At 50.6% G+C, this 20,419-nt stretch overlaps 1 protein-coding gene across 1 annotated transcript in view; it reads left to right on the top strand.

The window, feature by feature from the left end:
- Positions 1–20,419, top strand: part of ppp2r3a (protein phosphatase 2, regulatory subunit B'', alpha) — a 40,395-nt gene that overhangs the window by 2,823 nt on the left and 17,153 nt on the right. Inside the window, 14 exon segments of the mRNA XM_047045545.1 lie at positions 14,913–16,025; positions 16,027–16,084; positions 16,086–16,134; positions 16,137–16,309; positions 16,311–16,463; positions 16,465–16,601; positions 16,603–16,966; positions 16,968–17,081; positions 17,083–17,535; positions 17,537–17,712; positions 17,714–18,188; positions 18,191–18,405; positions 18,407–18,464; positions 18,466–18,483. Of these exon segments, the coding sequence (XP_046901501.1) occupies positions 15,541–16,025; positions 16,027–16,084; positions 16,086–16,134; positions 16,137–16,309; positions 16,311–16,463; positions 16,465–16,601; positions 16,603–16,966; positions 16,968–17,081; positions 17,083–17,535; positions 17,537–17,712; positions 17,714–18,188; positions 18,191–18,405; positions 18,407–18,464; positions 18,466–18,483 (2,928 nt within the window). The 5' untranslated portion in view covers positions 14,913–15,540.

Raw genomic sequence — 20,419 nt, 5'->3', positions numbered from 1 at the left:
AAAGAAAGACTTGACAAGTGAAGAGGAGCGTTGGAGCTAAGGGCTGAGCTGGGCTGGGTCTCAACCGTCTAACAAGGCTTCCTCAGACCTAAGGGCTGGGCTGGGTCTCAACAGTCTAACAAGGCTTCCTCAGACCTAAGGGCTGGGCTGGGTCCCAACAGTCTGACAGTGCTTCCTCATATCTGGGGGTTTGGCTGCCTCTGTGACTGCTCCGCGGTGTCTAGTCAGAACAGTTTGTAAGGAAATGAAGAAAGAAGGAGACAAAGGAGAAGAGAAGGAGATGAGGAGGGGATTGCTCCCAGACTGTTACGATTTACTGCTGGGAAAGAGTGAGAGGGGAAGGGGAGGTGTGAAAGTGACAGAAAGGAGTGGGGGAAGGGGGGATTGGTGTGAGAGAGAGAGACAGAGAGAGAGAGAGAGAGAGAGAGAGAGAGAGAGAGAGAGAGAGAGAGAGAGAGAGAGAGAGAGAGAGAGAGAGAGAGAGAGAGAGGGGGAAAAGGACGGATTACTGAAGTCACGATAAAGAGTAAGGTATCCCAGGATCTTTAGCTACAGCTCATTGACTAGCCTCATTGTAACTGTGACAGAGCCGTGATTGGCCGGACTTCTGAATGTCACTGCAAATTCTGGAATGTGTCCGTGTGTGTGCGCTATGAGTTAATAGCTATCCGTTGAGTGGTTGATTGTGTCCTGTTGGCCACACTGGATTTCTTTGTCCAGGCATGTACACATACACACATACACTCATACACACTCACACACACACATGTGCACACTCTCACACACACCACACTCAGTACCAGGCATTCCTCCAGTGACAAGGGACTTGCCAAGGATGTGAGAAAGAAAGAAGGTAGAGGAAAAGGAAGAGAATAAAGAAAATGAGAGAGAGAAAGAGACAGGGAGAGACAGAGACAGAGAGAGACAGAGATAGAGAGAGACAGAGAGAGACAGACAGAGACAGACAGAGAAAGACAGAGACAGACAGAGACAGAGAGAGACAGAGAGAGACAGAGGGAAACAGAGAGAGAGACAGAAAGAGACAGACTGAGAGAGACTGAGACAGACAGAGAGACAGAGGGAGACAGAGAGAGACAGAGAGGTATAGACTGAGAGAGACAGACAGACAGACAGAGAGAACAGACCCTTGTGTGGTTCCTGCTGGCACAGGCTCATGAATGGGGACAAAGTTGGCAGTCTAAAATGTTTTTATTGTAGCTCTTTTCTTCTGCTCTGCCTTCTCCATGGCCGTGCTGGAGGAGTAGAGCAGAGGGTGAGTACAGTAGAGCTGTGGAATCTACTGAGGGAGATTCAACAGTGGTCTGATATCATGGAGATCTTTAGGAGACTGAGAGGGAGGAAAAGAGAGTTCAAGAGAGATGGAAGAAGGGTGGGAGAGAGAATGAGATGGAGCGAAAGAGAGTGAGGGAGATGGTGAGAGAGAGATGGAGAGAAATGTAAAGAGAGGGTGTGTGACCACTTTGTTTTTATTATTTGCCAGCATGGTCAGCCGAGCTAGCCAGGCTAAGTAGGTTAGCATATGGGGAAGGAGGGAGGGAGAGAGCTAGGAGAGTGAGCAGGGAGGGGGAGAGTAGGGGGGAGGGAGAGGGGGGGACCGGGGAGATGGGAGGACAGGTACTCCTGCAGGAAAAAACGACTTGCATTCCACCTCTCTCTTCCATCTCGGCCTCCCATGTCTCCTCCTTACTCTCTCTCTCTCTTGTCCTCCCCAATAATTTTGGCTTCACTCCTTGTTACTCTCTTCCTCTCCTTCTCCCCCCCCCCCCCTCCAGTGGGAACTATCCTGCTAGTCCCCCCCTCCCCCCAGAGAGAGGGTAAGCAGCGGTCATAAATCTGATTAGACCCTTGGGGTGCTGTATGTATGAGGAGGGGGAGGGAGGGGGGGAAGGAGGCGGGGAGATAAAGGAGAGAGAGGGAGAAAGAGAGGTAGCGATGGAATGAGAGGGAGCGAGAGGGGAAGAGGGGAGGAGAGAGAGAAGGAGCGATAGAGAGAAGCGAGGGAGAGAGATTATTTGGGAGTGGAAAAGGGAAAATTCTCTTTATTTTGGTCAGTAAACACAGTCCTTGAGAATCATAACATTGTTTTAACACACATGTTCACACACGCACGCACACACATACACACACACACACACGCGGTCTCCCACATACACAAACACACATGCATACACTCACACACACGTGCACCCCCCCCCCCCCCCACACACACACGCGTGCACACACACACACACACAGGCAGGAGTTGAGGTGGTCAGACTGGCTGGCGGGAGACTGTAGAGGTCTGGGTCTTGACCAGATCCCCACACACCACAGTCACGGCTAGAGTGTGCAACCTCAACTCTCTGGTGTGTGTTGTGCAACATGCATGAGTACAATGCTAAAAGGGCTGCTTGCATGAAGGACATTCTTCCCTAAACCAGAAGCCTGTTAAACATCCACATCTGAATCTCATTTGTGTCAAATCTGTTTGTGTGTTTCTGCAGGTTGGTGTATGTGTGTGTGTGTGTGTAGGACTGTATATGTGTGTGTGTAGAACTGTTCGTGTGTGTGTGTGTGCAGGACAAACAAAATCACCAGATTTGATCCAAATCAGGTGAACGGTTTAGGAATTACAACAAATGTTATATGGGCCCCCCCCCCTTTTTTAAGGGACCAAAAGTAATTGGACAATTGGCTGCTCAGCTGTTCCATGGCAAGGTGTGTGTTATTCCCTCGTTATTTCATTTACAAGGAGCAGATAAAAGGTCTACAGTTAATTTCAAGTGTGGTATTTGTGTTTGGAATCTGTTGCTGTCAACTCTCAATATGAAGTCCAAAGAGCTGTCACTATCAGTGAGGCAAGCCATCATTAGGCTGAAAAAATCGAAAACAAACCCATCAGAGAGATAGCATCAACATTAGGTGTGGCCAGATCAAATGATCAAAACAAAAGAACGCACTGGTGACCTCAGCGACACCAAAAGACCCGGAAGACCACGGAAAACAACTGTGGTGGATGACAGAAAAACCCTTTCACAACAGTTGGCCAGATCAAGAACACTCTCCAGGAGGTAGGCGTATCTGGGTCAAAGTCAACAATCAAGAGAAGACTTCACCGGCGTAAATACAGAGGGTTCACTACAAGATGTAAACCATTGGTGAGCCTCAAAAACAGGAAGACCAGATTAGACTCTGCCAAAAAAAAGAGCCTGTACAGTTGTGGAACAACATCCTATGGACAGATGAGACCAAGATCCACTTGTACCAGAATGATGGGAAAAGAAGAGTATGGAGAAGGGAAGGAACTGCTCATGATCCAAAGCATACCACCTCATCAGTGAAGCATGGTGGAGGTAGGGTTATGGCATGGGCATGTATGGCTGCCAATGGAACTGGTTCCCATGTATTTATTGATGTGACTGCTGACAAAAGCAGATGGAAAATGACCATCAATGACCAAGCATACTGTGAAAGCAACCAAAGAGTTTAAGGCAAAGAAGTGGAATGTTCTGCCATGGCCAAGTTAATCACCTGACCTGAATCTAATTGAGCATGCATTTCACTTGCTGAAGACAAGACCGAAGGGAAAATTCCCCAAGAACAAGCAGGAAGTGAAGACAGTTGCAGTAGAGGCCTGGCAGAGCATCACTAGGGACGACACCCAGGACTGGTCATGTCTATGGGTTCCAGACCTCAGGCTGTCATTGACTGTATTCATGTTTTAAGTATTAAAAGTGACAATTTGATTTGATTGTTAGTTTGTCCAATTAGTTTTGGTTCCTTAAAAGGGGGGGCACATAAAAAATGTGTTTGTAATTTGTATACCGTTCACCTGATTTGGATGTAAATACCCTCAAATTAAAGCTGAAAGTCTGCACTTAGAGCACATCATTGCATGGTGGTGTACAGAGCCAAAATGGTAAATTGTGTAAATCTTTGGACCTGATTATGTGTAGGACTGTGTGTGTGTACGTGAAGGACTGAATGTGTGTCTGTTTGCAGGACAAACGTTGCTTCATACAAATACTCTTCCTATGGAGGCTCAGGTTCAGTTTAGGCAGTTTCCATGGCTACACTTATGATAGCAGCTCGATTCACAAAGAGAGAGAGTGGGAGAGATGGAGAGATGATCTAACTGCTGGTCAGAGTGAATCTGGAGGGAACACCCCCCCCCTCTCTCTCTCTTGCTCTCCCTCTGTTTCTCCCCCTCACTCACTCTCACGAGACAGATGTCTACCTCTCTCACTCATTTCCTCTCACTCACACGCTCTTTCTCTCTTTCACTCACTTTCCCGCCCGCCCGCCCTCCCTCCCTCCCTCCCTCTGCAGGAGCATCTTTGAGCAGAGAAGCAGAGCTCAGTACATCTCAGTTGAGGAAGGTAAGGCACAGGTTAGACCTCTGCTGGATCCCGTCATTCCTGTGTAGCCCCCAGCCACTCACCCTCCCTCCCGTCCCCTCTCTCCTGTCCTCTCCTGTCTACCCCCTGTCCCTCCTCTCCTCTCCTGTCTACCCCCCCTCCCCTCTCTCCTCCCCTCTCCTGTCGGCTGTCTCCATTATCCTGGCTCTCCGGTGAGACCCCCCCCAGGCAAGCCTGTCCTAGATCCAACAGAAGCATCACAGTCAGGTCTTCTTTCATCGGAACTGTCCATCCATTTGTCATGTGTGTGTGTGTGTGTGTGTGTATGATTGACTGTGTGTGTGTGCCCTGGGTGACTAGTTTGATGTGACGTGAGTCTCCTGCTATGTACCTGAAGAACCTAGGACAATGTCACAGAGAAGCTGCACCTGGCTGTTTATCTTTCCTCCCTCTTAGTACAGAGACACAGGAGAGGAGGGGAGGGTAAGAGACACAGCAGAGGAAAGGAGGGTAAAGTGAGAGTAGAGGGAGACAGGAGAGGAGAGCAGGGTGAAAGTAGAGAGACTTAAGAGAAAAAGGAACGCAGGGGAGGGTCAGTGGAGGATGTTGACCTCTGACCTTGACCCTGGTCTAGTGGCTCATGGGAACCAAAGTTCTGCTCATCAGGTCTTCTGGCCTTTTATTGTGGTTGATAAACAAACTTCAAGATGTCTCAAGCCAAGACAAATAACAAACAACACACAAAGGAAATCTGCCTTACACAAACCCAAACACATTTACACTTGAGTAGACATTTGAATATACACAGACACACTGACCAAAGTTTCGATGTGGACTAGAGCCAAGACACTCACCCCAGAGAGCTGTGTAGCTCTCCTCCCCCTTCTCTCCTCCCCCTTCTTCCTTCCTCCCAATTCTCCCCTCCCTCCCCCTTCTCCCCTCCTTCCCCCTCCTCCCCTCCCCTCTCCCCCGCTCATCATCCATCCTCCCCATCTTCCCTTTTTCGCCTCTTTTCACTTAATCTCCCTCTTCATCAACCTGGCATCGTCTGTCATCAGCGTCACAGTGTGTGTGTGTGTGTTTGTAGGGATGTGTATGTGTATGTGCTTCCTTGCGTGCGTGCATGTGTCTCCTATCTATCCTAGCTCCAGCGTGTCTCAGGAGAATGCAGGCATTGCTAACACAGCAGGGACATCACACAGTTTATATATATAGGCTCTATCTCTAGGATGTTAGCATCTAGATACCTCACACACACACGCACAACGGGACAAACACACCCTGTGCCGCACGCTCACATACACTCTATACCATGCTCAAATACTCTGTAAAGCACTCACGCACTCCATACCACAAGCACACACGCTAGAACATGCTCCCACGCGCTGCAACACACACACACACCTGAATTTACCCATGGGATTAATAAAGTATCTATCTGTCTATCTATCTATCAATCTATCTAACATGGATCTATCACACACTTTACCATACTCACAGTGCAATATTTTTTGATACTGAAGCATACACACACTAGCCCTCAATACAGCCCTGTCATTAATTGACTTTCCCTTTTTTGATTAAGTAAAATTTCACTCAGGACTTCCCAGTTAGACAGGATGCACATTTCATGCGTGTGATGCTGCAGGGTGTGTGTGTGTTTGTTCTTGGTGTTGCTGAATGTGCTCACTGACAACACGTCTGTCAATCAACCTTAAATAAAGCTCTCATCTCTTTTCTCATCCTTCTCTCTCTCTCTCTCTCTCTCTCTCTCTCTCTCTCTCTCTCTCTCTCTCTCTCTCTCACTCTCTCTCTCTCTCTCTCTCTCTTATACTTAATCAGAATGTCTGATGCTTTAAGCATAAATCTCAAGCCTCAAAGCTGTGAGAAAGAGCTGTTGGTGTGGATAGACCAAAGACAGGGAGAGAGAGAGGGAGAGAAACGATAGCATAACAGAGACAGAGAAAAAGAGAGACAGTGAGACAGTGAAAGGAATGGCAAGCCTAACTTCCATAAACCCATTCTATTTCTCGGAAGATTATGTGACTAGTTTGTCCTGAATGACTTTGAGGGGGTGATGAAGGCCGGTATCTGGTCAGAGGATTGGCTAAGAGGGTGCTGACGCAGACAGGATTGCAGCCAATCCCAGAGGAGTTGAGAGATTGGGAACTTCAAAGGCTTGACTTGGAGCACGTAGCTAATAGCTTTGCTGGTACAGCAGTTTGACATATTACCCTTGGTAGAGTCAGGGAATCTGTGTGTGTGTTTGTGTGCGACATGCTTTTGTGGTTGTGTGAATGTGTGTGTGATTGAGAAGCCTGATGCTAGATGTGGAGTGTGTCAGGGGAACACGAGACAGATGTGGAACACAGAAACTTGGCGTTGGGTGTGTGTGTGAGAGAGAGAGTGGCATGTCTGTGTCTTTGAAACTGTGGAAAATGTTGAATCACACCATTCATTTCCAGCTCATGTACAGCAATATGGAAACACACACACGCACACACACATGCTCATCTATACACGCACATGCACACACATACATGCACACACATACACTCACTGCCGACAGGACCAATGCACCACCAATGCATACCAAAGCAATGAGACCCTGGAGAGAGCCTGGCCTTTGGTTGCTTGAGGGCTGTGGGGGGCGGGGGGGGGGGGGGGGGGGCTAAGAGATGCAGAGAGAAGGGGGGTGATAAGGCCATACCAACAAGGCCTGTTTTCCACTTGCTGCACTTTCAGTTGCACTGTATTGTGAGTGTGTCTTTGAGAGGGTGCGTTGGTGTGTCTCTTGAGTGTTTGTGTGTGTCTAGTATTTTGAGAGTATGTGAGTGTGTGACTGTGTTTATGTATATTATTGTGTGTGTGTGTGTGTGAGAGAGAGGACAGAAGTATTGCCTTAGGGAGTAGATGTTCCTCTTACACAGGAGGATCTGACGTGAGATCATGTTTTTTATTGTGGCCCAGACATGGCTAGTGTGTCTGTCAGGCACTGGGTGTGTTTGTATGTGTGTTTCTCTCTGATATTTTATTCCTTCATATAAGTTCACATAATGAACATTCATTCCTACTCTGTCTAAAGTGGGTGTATCTTGGTCTCTGCGGGTTGAGCGCCGCTCATATAGTCTTATAGTATTTTAGTTTCGATTAGTGACTTTTTTTTCTTCTCTCTCTCTCTCTCTCTCTCTCTCTCTCTCTCTCTCTCTCTCTCTCTCTCTCTCTGTCTCTCTCTCTCTCTCTCTCTCTCTCTCTCTCTTTCTTTCTGTCTCCTTCTCTCTGTCAATAACTCAAGGAGTTTAAGTAAGAGTGTGTGTGTTGGTGTCCTGACCCACTGCATGTATGTGTGTGTTTTGGGTGTGACGGCTCTCTGGCAGTGAGTCTACGCAGTATGACTGGTTGTGATTAGGAGAGTCTAGACTTTTCCCAGCATGCTCTGCTACAGCACCCCAGTCCTACACACAACACTGCCCAGTAGTGTGTGTGTGTGTGTGTGTGTGTGCATGCATGTGCAAATAAGAGAAAATAAACTCCCATGTGTTTTTCTGATCTGAACCCTAACCCTAAGGAGGGGAGGGACAATAACGAGCCGAGACCCTTCTCTGTCTCTGTGGAAAAGGGCGTGTGTGATGCAGGGAGAGAGACGGACAGACAGACACACACTCCGGTCTACGCACAGACGGGCAGGGCTGGTGATTGGCCAGCGTGGGCACTGCCAGGGTCACATGCACAAACATGGATCCAAAAATAGATGCTAAACACTGGGGCAGAACATAACACTTAACAGTCGTTCAGTGTGCATGTGCACACATTTGTGAATATGTGTACGGTGTGTTTATGTAGTTGTGTGTGTGTGTATGTATGATAAGTGTGTGTGTACTGTGTGCGTGCATGTATTTGTTTGTGTTTGTGTGTGTAAGCGTGTACGGGTGTACAGCATGCATGGCTGTATGTGTGTACTGTCTGTCTGTGTGTGTGTATTGTAGCAACCCAGGGGACTTTAAAGCCAGAATAAAATAGGCGACTCAAAGACATTTAGCTGTAAAACAGGCTTCTGAATGGAAACTGATATGGACATTGATACATTTGTCACTTGTCACTTTACACACTGTCACTTTCAGTTCATTATTGCACTTTTGCACTAACTTACCCCACTTGTCTTGAATTAGTGTAGGTCTTGTCTTAGGTTAGTTAGGTCTACAAGGTTAGTATAGGTTGTTATGTGTATTAGAGGTGTAGTATATTGTATTGTATATTGCATACCATTTTGTATATTTAGGAGGTATATTATTATTTTATTTATATTCTATTGTAGCTTAAATGTAATCTATGTTCTTACGATTTATATGTTATGCCAGGTTGCTTGCGTTGTCTTGTCCCAAGAATTTCAGTGCCCAGTCTGACCTTGTGTTGTTCTGTGCACCTGACAATAAAAACTTGGAACTTGAAACTGGAACTTAAACTGTCCTTAACAAACTTAGGATTCTTCTCATCCGGGGTCTGTCCGCCTCTAAGCGGTGTGTTCCTGTGGGGGGTTTAGAGCAGAGCGAGAGGTCAGTTCTTTTTCCATCCAATCTCTTTACATTTACATTTATATTTAGTCATTTAGCAGACGCTCTTATCCAGAGCGACCTACAGTAAGTACAGGGACATTGCCCCCAAAGCAAGTAGGGTGAAGTGCCTTGCCCAAGGACACAACGTCATTTGGCACGGCGGGTAATTGATCCGGCAACCTTCTGATTACTAGCCCGACTCCCTCACCACTCAGCCATCTGACTCCCTTTTGCGGAACAACGCTCCTCCAGGGTTCTCTCTCTGCTCCTTTGTTCCTCTCTCTCCTGTGGCCTCGGGCTTGCTCCCTACATGCCCTCCCCTGGTCACCTGATGGGCTGTAGGTGTGACCAGTACCATGTGCCAAGTGGCTTCAGCACTTGAACAGGCAGATAGACTCCTGCTATCACTTCCCTTAATCTAAGCCTGTGGACCCACCCTCTGTGCCGGATTGGCTGGTTGGTTTGCCCTGGTTTGCTGCAGTATATATACACAGTGTGTGTGTAGGTGTACGCGTGTATGTGTATATGTATACAGTGTGTGTGTGTGTAGGTGTACGTATGTACGATATGTACTCTAACTCAGAGTCCCAAGGCCAGTACAGGACAGGGTCCCAGTGTGCTGGTAGGGGTTTCTGTCACTTTAAGGCCCTTAGGGAGTATTTATGACCTTGCATACAAACAAGACTGTAAAATAGGACTCCCCTCACCTCTCCCTCAACCTCTCCTCCCTCCCCTCACCCCTCACAGTCCTCCCTCTCTCCCCTCCTCCCTCAGTTCTCTGCTGTACGCATTTAGGACAGGCACTATTACAGACTGAATAGGACTATATCATACCTCTCCAGGAACGTGTAGCCAGCAGTGTGTGTGTTTCTGTGTGTGAGTGTGTGTGTGTGTGAATCTGTTCTGAGGGGAAATGAGGGGAACCACCATTGGACAGGGAGAAGGGGGGAAATTAGAAGGGGGAGGGGTGGGAGGAGAAGAGGTAATAATGGAGGGGGTCAGGGAGGAGAGAGGAGAGGTATGTGGGGTAGAGAGGAAGGGGTGAGTGGGGTATTGAGGAGGGGTGAGGGGTTGGAGAGGAGGAGGACAGGGGTGAGGGCAGTAGAGAGGAGGGGGTGAGGGGATAGAGAGCGGGGGTGAGGGGGGTAGAGAGGAGGGGGTGAGGGGATAGAGAGCGGGGGTGAGGGGGGGTAGAGAGGAGGGGGTGAGGGGGGTAGAGAGGAGGGGGTGAGGGGGGAGAGGATACGTGGTGGTGGGGGGGTTGACAGGAGGAGTGAGTCAGCCATGAGGCAGAACACGATGACTCCCCCTGTTCCCGCCTCTCTGTCTCCGTGACGATGGGCCGTGGCGACGGGGGGTTTGCGGTTAGAAACCCTAATCTGCTCCTCATATGACCTTCTGATGGACAGGGACAGCAGCCGTCACACACACACACGCACACATATGCACACACACACACACACACACACTGTTAGGTAAGTTTAGGCCCCCCGAGTGAACATGCTCTTAAAAGGCTTTCTGTTCATTTCTGGAGAGTTCTACTCTTTTCTCCATTATAAACACATACCAGAATGTGTGTGAGTGTATATGTGTGTGTGTAAGTATGTTTGTGTGTTGTTATCCTGTGTGTGGAAGCCATGTTCTCTGGTGTATATCTGAATCTAAGCTTCAACTGGTTGAGGTGCATGATATTCTGGTTCTGCTGTTGACTCGTACCAGTTGAGCTGAACCTCCAAATCTAAGTTTTTGTTCCAGAACCATGTACTGTAGATGTTGGTGTTGGGTTTGTGAGTTTGAGGTAGTGTTGGATACTGGTTTGGTTCAGTTGGGATTGAGTTTGAGGTGTTGAGTTGAGGTTGACGTTGTTTAGGATACTGGTTGCATTGGATTGAGGTTGTGTTTAGGGTTGAAATAAAGGTTGGTAGGTATTTGGTTGTGGTTGTGTTTCTGAAGAATGGTCATGCAGTGTATCTCCAGCACTGAACTCCGCTATCCAGGTCACTTGTCTCAACTCATCATGTTATCTCTCTGTGTGTGTGTGTTCTTAATATGTGTTTCTTAGTGTGTATAGTTTGTTGCGTGTGTGGGTGTGTTTTTTTTGGGGTTGGGTGCACGTGTGTTGGTGTGGACGTTTTGTGTGTACGTGTAGATGTGCATGTTTTGTGTGTATGTTTGTGACTATGCATATCTGTGGGGTAGTATAAAAAAATTACAAGTCCATAAATATGACGTCATTTACACAGGACTTTACCCCTGAGAAACCAATGGGGGAGAATATGCTGCTGTTTGTGTTCTTTAACAGGAAGCGTTAGTAAAGATAAGGAAAGACATGAGTCACTATTTCTCTCACCCAGAATAACTTCAAACATGGCTTCTGTTAAACTGCCCCCCAGTATAGAGGATTGACTATGTATGCGTGTGTTCCGAACCTGGAAATCCTGGACTGTTATTTTGTGACGAATTGGCTGTTTTGTGACTAATGAACTGTTAAAACAGTCCTGTTTGTGGAAGAGTGGACTCTCTCAGTACCAGCCTGAGAAAAGCATATAGGATGGGAGAAGGAGAGACAGAAAGATAAAGAAAAATAGACAGAAAGAAGCAATGCTTTTACAGTGTCTGTCTTCTATCAAAAGGATGGACATGGTTACATCACAAACAGCTGTGTGTGTGTGTGTGTGTATCTGGCATGCAGTTGGGGTTCTCTCGTTATGTCTGCCAAGCCTATCCTCCTGGATGAGACCCAGACAGACATGAGTACAAATCACTGTACCCTGGAGACAGTGAACAAACACACACACACACACACACGCACACACACACACACACACACACACACACACACACACACACACACACACACACACACACACACACACACACACACACACACACACACACCACACTCATAATCAGTGTATGGCTACATTACTTCATCATTGTAGGGGTTAAAGCTCTCTGGAGACTTTGGGTAACATGCCTGCTGTCCCCTGTATGTATGCAGTGCGTGTATGTATGTCTGTGTCTGTGAAGGAAATGACTGTGGCTAGGGACAAAGTTCTAGCAATCAGCTGGTAATTACTACTGGGACAAACCCTAAGTAGCTACCCTCTGTTTTTCTGTCCCCCCCCCCCCCCCCCCCCCCCACCCCCCCCACCCCATCCCACCCCCCTCTCATATTTGTATGTGCGTCTGTCTCCTTGGTAGGCTGGGATCTCAATCTCTCCCCACATGTCTGTTGACTGTTTTAATTCTCGACATGGTTCCTTTCATATCTGCAAACAGACACGCACGCAGACTGGAAGGTAGAAGGATAGACAGATGGATGGATTGACTGACAAACAAACAGACAGACAGACAGACAGACAGACAGACAGACACAGACAGACAGACAGACAGACAGACAGACAGACTGACAGCACTAGTAGGTATGGAGGGGCAGGGAGAGATAGGGAAGGGAGGAGGTAGAGAGGTGAAGAGGAAGAGAGAGGATGAGGCAGGGAGGGATGAAGATAGGGGATGAGGTGGGAGGTAGGGGAGGGGAGGGCATTGATTCTGCAGCTGGATTTAGAACTGAGTGGATGTTGCAGGACTGGCAGGGAGCTGGGTCTGGGCTCTGAGTCAGTGACCTGAAGCGCCTGTGTGTGTGTGTTTGTTTTTGTGCTTGTGTGTTTGTTTTTTTTATGTGTGCGTTTTTGTACATTTGTTTGAATAATTGAGTTAGCAGAGAGGTTGTCATACAGCCAGAGCAGCGTGGGAGGAAGGTAGACAGGCAGAGACAGAGAGGGAGGGAGGGAGGGAGGTTGAAGGAGAGAATGAGTGAGGGGAAAAAGAGAGAGAGGGAGGGAGACAGAGCGAGAGGGAGAGAAGGAGAGACTATAAGGGTGAAGTGAGTGCATGAAAGAAAAGTGAAAGAGAGAGCTCTGTTTGCAGTCATGTTACATAAAGCAACAGGCTGTGAGCAGAGGAGCTGTTATAAATAATGTTTACCTTAATACCGTAGTGTGTGTCTGTGTCTCTGTGTGTGTTAAGGTTGAAGGTGCGTCAGAAAGAGGCAACATTTGAGCTCCAGTAATCCCTACTTTCAAAAGCTTTTGTGCTTCCTACTACTCCCAGAACAACCCTGGAGGGTGTTTCTGTATTTTCCTATGTGTCTTTGTGTGGATGTAACTGTCTGCCTGTGTGTACGTGCTTGCGTGTGCCTGTGCGTGCGTGTGTGTATGCTTGCGTGTGTGTATGAGTATGTGTGTGTGTGTGTGTGTGTGTGTGTGTGTCAGCGAGGGCCAGTGCGGGCCAGTGCAGACCTGTCCTCACTGAGATGTTGCTGTGCTGGTCTGTCTCTCAGGAAGAAGCCTTCTAATGTCAGCCTGGGTCACATACACACACAGAGGGAGACAGAGAGGGAGACAGAGAGGGAGACCGAGAGAGACCGAGAGAGACCGAGATAGAGTTAAGAGAAGTAAGGGGTTAAAGTGCAAGGAGGGAGGGAGGGAGGGGGAGAGTGTGAGAGAGAGAGAGAAAGAGAGAGAGAGGGGGAGGGGGAGGGGGAGGGGGGAGGGGGAGGGGGAGGGGGGAGGGGGGAGGGGGAGGGGGAGAGAGGGGGAGAGAGGGGGGAGAGAGAATGAAAAAATGGAATAGTCCAATCCAGCAGTGTGTGTGTGAGGTGTTCACTGAGAGCCCTATTGGGAACAATCTGGTCATAAACATCACTGGAGTATGTTGACGTGTTCAGTGTCACTAAGGGAAACATCTGTACACGCACACACACACACACACACACACAGCCGTTGGGTAGACTTAAGATTTAAGAGGATGTGTAGGTGTGTGTGTATGCATGTGTGTGTGAGGCAATGGCATTTCCTGTTGAAGAGACAGCACTATGACTGGGGAGACCCCAAGAGCAAAAAGTCACGTGACTGTGTGTATGTGTGTGTGTGACTGAACACATGTTTTTTCCGTATACCTCCTTGCTGGTTGTTTTTCCAGGTGCCTTGACCTTCCCCCCTCCCTCCCTCCCTCCCTCCCTCCCTCCCCTCCCTCCCTCCCTCCCTCCCTCCCTCCCTCCCTCCCTCCCTCCCTCCCTCCCTCCCTCCCTCCCTCCCTCCCTCCCTCCCTCCCTCCCTCCCTCCCTCCCTCCCTCCCCTTCACCCGTCCTAGCTCCTCTCCGTTCTCCCCCATCCACCTTCCTACATGGGAAACCTTCTGTTTTACCCTCTTCCGCTACCATTTGCAATTTGTGTATGTGTGTTATGTTTATGTAAGAAGTGTTTGTGTTCAGTACAATGCTGTGGTATGTGTATGTGGTTTCGAAGTGAAGTGAGGTTAGCGAATGTGTGTGTGTGAAAGAGAGAAAGCGAGAGAGAGAGAGATTCTGTTCTATGGAATGTGTTCCCTGCCATGAAAACCACATATAGTTGGATTGAGAGGGAGGGAAGGGAAGGAGAGAGATGGAAAGAGGGCAAGAGAGAGGGGAAAGAGGGAGGTGGAGATAGAGATTGTGCTACGGAGATGGTTGAAGTGTTCCAATACTTCTTACACAGCCAATAAATCATTTGAATAATTTGCTGGTTGTGTGTGAGTGTCTGTGTGCTGTCTTTATGTGGTGTGTGTATGTGTGCGTATTTTCAGTGGCTCTGTGTGAAGTGTTTTTTTCGGAACAAGGCTTGTATGCACCCAGCACAATAACGCATGGAGGTCTTCTCTTCCCTCAATCCCATTAATTTGATGGACCTTGTTTTTTGGTAGAAGTGTGTGTGTGTCTCTGCGTTTGACCTCTTTCGGGATTTTTGGTTTGTGCGTATGATGTATGTGTGTGTTTCTGCCTATGGGCCTGTATGTGTCTATTATTGTGTGCCTGTGTGTGTCAGGTGAATAGCACAGGTGTTTGTGCCTGTTGATGAGTAATCACTGTGTGCTATACAGCATATAGTGTGCTAAATAGTTTCTGTCTGAGTAATTGACCCTCTTTCTTTCCCTCCTCCCCCCCTCTCTCCTTTCCTTCCAGGTGGTATCCTCCCATCAGAGAGACACTCTCTCTTCATCCATATACTGACAGCGCTGGACCCCAACGAGGGACAGCAGCAACGAGTAGAGCAAGACAGCTGGAAGCAACCGGAACTTCATGCCCAGCACGGTGTGCCCTGGCTAGGGTGATGCTGTGGCCTGTCTGCGGGGATAGCAGGGGCCTGGGGCAGCTGTGGATATATGGCTAACTCTGTCTTTTCTGCCAAGAGTAAGGCAGCTAGCTGTGAAGAGAAGAGGAGGAGAGGAGAGGAGGAGGAGGGAAGTAGCTAAATTTGAGAGCTCCGGGAAGACCTGGATTTCCAGTGTGGATGTAAAGCTCTCATTACTTGTCTAAAGGGATATTTACTGAATCTCTGAGAACTGTTTCCCTGAGCACAAATCCTATTTATTATAAGGTCTAATTTATTCAACTCCAGGTATAGACTAAGGTTTTTTTGCATATACAGTCCTGTCATTGTTTACCTGAAGGCATCTAAAAAGCCCAACTGTTTTTTCTACAAAAACAAATATATTTTCACTATATTTGGGCCAGTTGCTGTATACCCTGCGTGGAGGCCTAGCGGAGAGACGTGTCTCGTGGTATCCCTAGCAACGCGCGGGTGGTAACCATGGCGGCGGCGTACCGCGTGGTGGTGAGCAGTGTGAGCTGCTACAGCAGTGTGGTGGTGGACCGGCGTTCCCACAGCCATGCCGTGCACTACTGCTCTGGGCCATGTGGGGCGCTGTCCCAGGGCCTTGACTGTACCGTGGCCCACCACAGCACCTGCTCTGAACTCCTCACCTGCCCCGACCCAGGGCGACACGCCCACGCACCCTCCCGCAACCCCCCCGCCGCCAGCCCCACCCACCACGCCAAATATGGGGTTTCCATGGAAACAGGGTGTAACGGGGGCATGTGGGAGGATAGCCCCCCGGTGGCGGGGTAAGAAGGCAGCGGGGGGTGGGTGCGGGGTCCGGGGGGGGGGTCTGTGGTGGTTGTGGGGGGTGGGCCGACTCCCTCGGGGAGCCTGAAGGACATCACTGGAGAGGCCATCAACCTGGCCAGCGGCAAGCTCAAGGAGTTCTCCTTCGAGAAGCTCCGCCTTTCCTCTAGCCCACGTCACCTTCCGGAAGGGTCGCAAGGTCCGACCCGACTCCTTCAGCCGGCGCTCCCACCGACCTGGACATCATCTATGGCCACTTCTCCTCCAACGCCGCCCCCCGCCGCCCCCGCCAACGACGAGAAACCAGCCCCCATTCGGCCCAGGCAAGAGCGTGGGGGCGGAGGAGTGCAAGCCCAAGTCATCCGGCCTATTGTCAGCATCAAAGGTGGGCGGCGGCTCCACGGGCAGCCTATCGAGTGTGTGCAGTGGCTCGCTGGAGGCGGGACTGAACACGGGTGGCGTCGCTGTACCTCAGCACCCTGGGCGAGGAGAACCTGATCGCCCGGTTGCTGGAGAAAACCCGCGGGGAATCCGGCGGCGCCGGCGGCGAGGACATCCGCGCCTGCCTGGACATCCTGCTCAAGTGCTCCGAGGACCTGAAGAAGTGGCACGGACATCATCAAGCAGTGCATCCGCCGCAAGGCGCCCGGCAGCGGCGAGGATGGCGGGGTCAGCCCGGAGACGATGTACCAAGCTGTGATGAGCAGGCTGAGCTCCTACCTGAAGAGGCTGCCCCTGGAGCTGGAGGGGGGGGCTGCAGGGCTGGGGGCCGGGGGGCCAGGGTGCCGGGGGCGGCCATAGTGAGCTTGCAGAACTGGTCAGCAGTCTCCACTCCCTTCAGACTCAGGGGAGCTTCTCGCCCATGTTCGGGAACGAGCAGCCCCCTCGGTATGAGGATGTGGTGCAGTCTCCCCCTCTTCCGAAAGCCGCCCTGCCCTCCACCTCCTCCTCCCCTCCTCCCGCCTCCTCCTCTGCATCTGTCTCCTCCTCCACCACCAAGGTTGTGTCTGGATCCGGCCACAAGCCAAACCAGAACCCCACTTCCAGAACGGCTCCTCTTTCGAATGGCCTGCAGCACGCGCCACACACGCACTCCCCTTCAACGCACGCACACCACTCCGTCCGTCTCCCCGCCCGCCCCTGCTCACGGCACCTCCATCCCCTCCTCTACCCCTCCACACGCTCCCCCTGTTTCCCACATGGAGCCGCTGTACATAGAGGAGGATTCAGACCAGGCCAGGGGCCAGGGCCCCATCCCGGCAAGGTCCCCTGGCCGACACGCCACACACAGTCAGCGGGGCACCGGGGGCACCGTTGAACCCCCGTGTGCCACACGTGGCCCCCGGCGCCTTCTGCCGAGGCCCTGTTGCACCCCCCCCGCCCTGTCCCCCCTGCCCAGCCCCTGCCATCAGTCCAAGAGAGGACGACATAGACAAGCTGCTGCTCGACCTGGAGAAACTCTCTCAGAGCATGAGTCCTGAGAAGGAAAGGGGGAAGGAGCCCCCCCTTCCTGCCAAAACTAGGCAGAGATGGGGGGCCCAGGGGGGTGCCCCCCCACAGGCACCCCCACCCACCCAGCCCCCGGAGCCTGTTAGCCACCTAGCTGCTAACGGACAGTCCTCCAGACCTCTGGCCGTGGCGGCTGTTGCTCCCCAAGGAGGGTGCACCGAGGCTGGGGCCGGGCGAGGAGGAGGACGGGGCCTTGCTGATGAGGATCCTGGAGAGCATCGAAAGCTTTGCCCAGGAGCTGGTGGAGTCCGGGGTCGGCAGTGGGAGTGCTGGGAAAAGCAGCGGGAAGGAGAAGGAGGTGATGAGGCTGTTGCAGGACACTCTGGCCCCAGGGGCCAAGGTGGACACCCCCCCCAGCTACACCTGTGCCCTGGCCTGTAGACCCAAAACTAGTGCCCTTGCCTGGACCCAAATCTGAACCTCCATGCTCAGCCCTCCCCAGATCCAGCCCCATACCACCAGCTCAGGCTGCACCTGAACCACTAACTGGGTCTACTCCTGGAGCCGTCATACCTACTCCAGCCCCTGAACCCCTACCAGCTGCCCCTGCCTCTGCCTCAGTCTTTGCCACTGCCCACACCCTTATCCCAACCCTCGCCCATGTATCCCCTCCAACCCCTTCTGCCTCTGTTCCTACCCTGGCCACTGCCACAGCCCCAACTACTACCCCTACCTCTACTCCTACTCCAGCCCCTGCCCATGTCCTACAGACTTCTGCAGTCTCAATTCTTGCCCCTGCCTCTCCCCCAGCCTCAGCCCCAGCCGCTGCCCTCACCTCTACCACTTTCTCTACCCCTGCCCCCAGCCATTGCCTCTACTCCTGCCAATAGTTATGGCCCCAGCCTCTGCCTCTGCCCCAGGCCATGCCCCTGCTATAGCTTCCACCATAAGCCCTGCCCCAGCCACTGTTTCTACCCCTGTCTCAGCCACTGCCTCTACCCATGCCTCTATCCCTGCCTCTACCCCTGCCACCATTTCTGCACCATCGTCCGAGGAGGCCTCAGCACCTATCAGTATCCCTGCCCCGGTTGCTGAGAAGGGACACGGCTGTCGGCTCCATTGCCATGATGGAATGTGGCTCGACGCTTCTCATCCAGCAGGTCTCCTGAGGTTATCAGAGTAAGTGCCAGATCAATGCTAGTACAGTGACGGCTACATCTTCTCCTGGAACAGTAGTGACCGTAACAGATACATACTCTAGAATCCACACAGTGCTGCTAACTGGATGGATCTCTAATGCTGTGACCCTAGAGCTGGGCTAGGCCTGGTCTGGGCATGGATCCCAGATCAGGTTTGAGCAGCCTTTCTCAGAAGCAGTGGTATTGTGTGGTGGAGGCGGAGCTGGAACTCTGCAACAACAGGCTAGTTGGGTTATTACAGGGTTCTTTTGTTGACTTTTCCTGGCTGCCGCCTATGTTTGGCGTTTGTGTGCGTGTGTTTGCTTGAGTGTGTTTTAGTGTGCGTGGGTGGCGTGTGTTTTGTTGTGTGTTTGTGTGTGGCATGTGTGTGTGCATGTGTGTTTTCCTGTGTGTGTGTGTGGTGTGTGTGTGTGTGTGATTGCTCTGAAATGTGGCAGTGTTGAAGAGGCCAGATCTCCTTTCCTCCCTCTGGACGGTTTAGGGTAATTTAGGGTTGTGAACTGTCCACAGCTTGGAGAGGGGCAATTACTGTTGTGTGTGTGACGCCAACTCTGCAGAGAAAGAGCCGGAGAGCATGTCTCAATCTCTCGTCTGAAGTTGAGAATCTGGCTAATGAACCTATATAATCCAGCCACTTAGAACACTTAGAACACCATTCGATCTGAAGGAAAGAGTTGTTTATGAAGATAGCACCCCCCCCATTTCCCCAAATCCTTTTCTCAACTTTCTCCTCCCTCATCACAGTCCTCTCTCTCTCCCTCTCCTCACTGTTTCCAGTCTCTGTCCATATATCATCTTCCTCTCTCGTCCCTCCACCCTGTCTGTTTATTGACTGACCTGTGGAACTTTATGCCCTGCTCATATGTAGGGCACCTATTTAGGAGGTTGCCATGGTAGCTGACACTGCCAGAACCCCCCCAGCACCTAAGTTCGTGTCACCTCTCTCTCTCTCTCTCTCTCTCTCCTCTCTCTCTCTCTCTCTCTCTCTCTCTCTCTCTCTCTCTCTCTCTCTCCTCTCTCTCTCTGTCTCTCTGTCTCTCTGTCTCTGTCTTTCTTTCTTTCTGTCTCTCTCTTTCTCTCTGTCTCTCTCTGTTTCTTTGTCTCTGTCTCTCTCTCTCTCCTTCATACACACAAGACACACAAACACGACGTGTCAGACAGGCCTTCTGAGCCTCCAAGCTCTGATTGGACACTGCGTTATTTTGGGAGCCTTTTTTTGTTGTTGTTGCCGTGTTGGAGGCAGAGTGGAGGGTGCTGATTGGATCTCAGTGGGATGGGAAGAGTGGGGGGGGGATATAGCACATTGAGTGTTAACGGTGTCATTAACCCACTATAACACACACACACACCCCAGGCTGACAGACGGAGGTGTGAGTGAGCCTATATGTGTCTGGCCCCCCTGTACTATGGTATCCTGCTAACAGACTCACTGTCCGCCACAGTGTAAATGGACCTGAGGGAGAGAGAGAGAGAACCAGGGGTAGGGGGCTGTAAAGGAAGCTGGGGTCCAAGGGAGAGAGAGAGAGACAGAGAGAGTAACACCAAGAGTGAGAAAAAGAGAGAGGGGAGAGAGAGAGAGAAAGAGAGAACGAAAGAGTGTGTCCGGGTGTGTGTACATGTGTGTATGTGCGTATGTGTGTTGGAGGGTAAGCTGACCCAGTGCTACTGTGGGTCACAGCTGAGTTTGGGAATAGCGCTCTGACACCCAACACCGGTGCTGGCACTCTGGTCCGTCACTCTGGGAATTATGCTAATATACCCCAGCTCTGACCCCGCCTCCTGCCCCCAATTACACATTAAACTGCCAATAACAGAGTAAACAAGAGTCACAAACACATACTCCAAACTAGCCATCCTCATTCTCTCAAGCACACAGAAATACACACTCACAGTCTCATTCTGTGAGTGTGTATTCT

This window comes from Hypomesus transpacificus, chromosome 3 (genome assembly GCF_021917145.1).
Source record: "Hypomesus transpacificus isolate Combined female chromosome 3, fHypTra1, whole genome shotgun sequence".
NCBI lineage: Eukaryota > Metazoa > Chordata > Actinopteri > Osmeriformes > Osmeridae > Hypomesus > Hypomesus transpacificus.
Note: the sequence above shows the minus strand (reverse complement) of the source record. Positions and strands in the feature narration are given on the sequence as shown.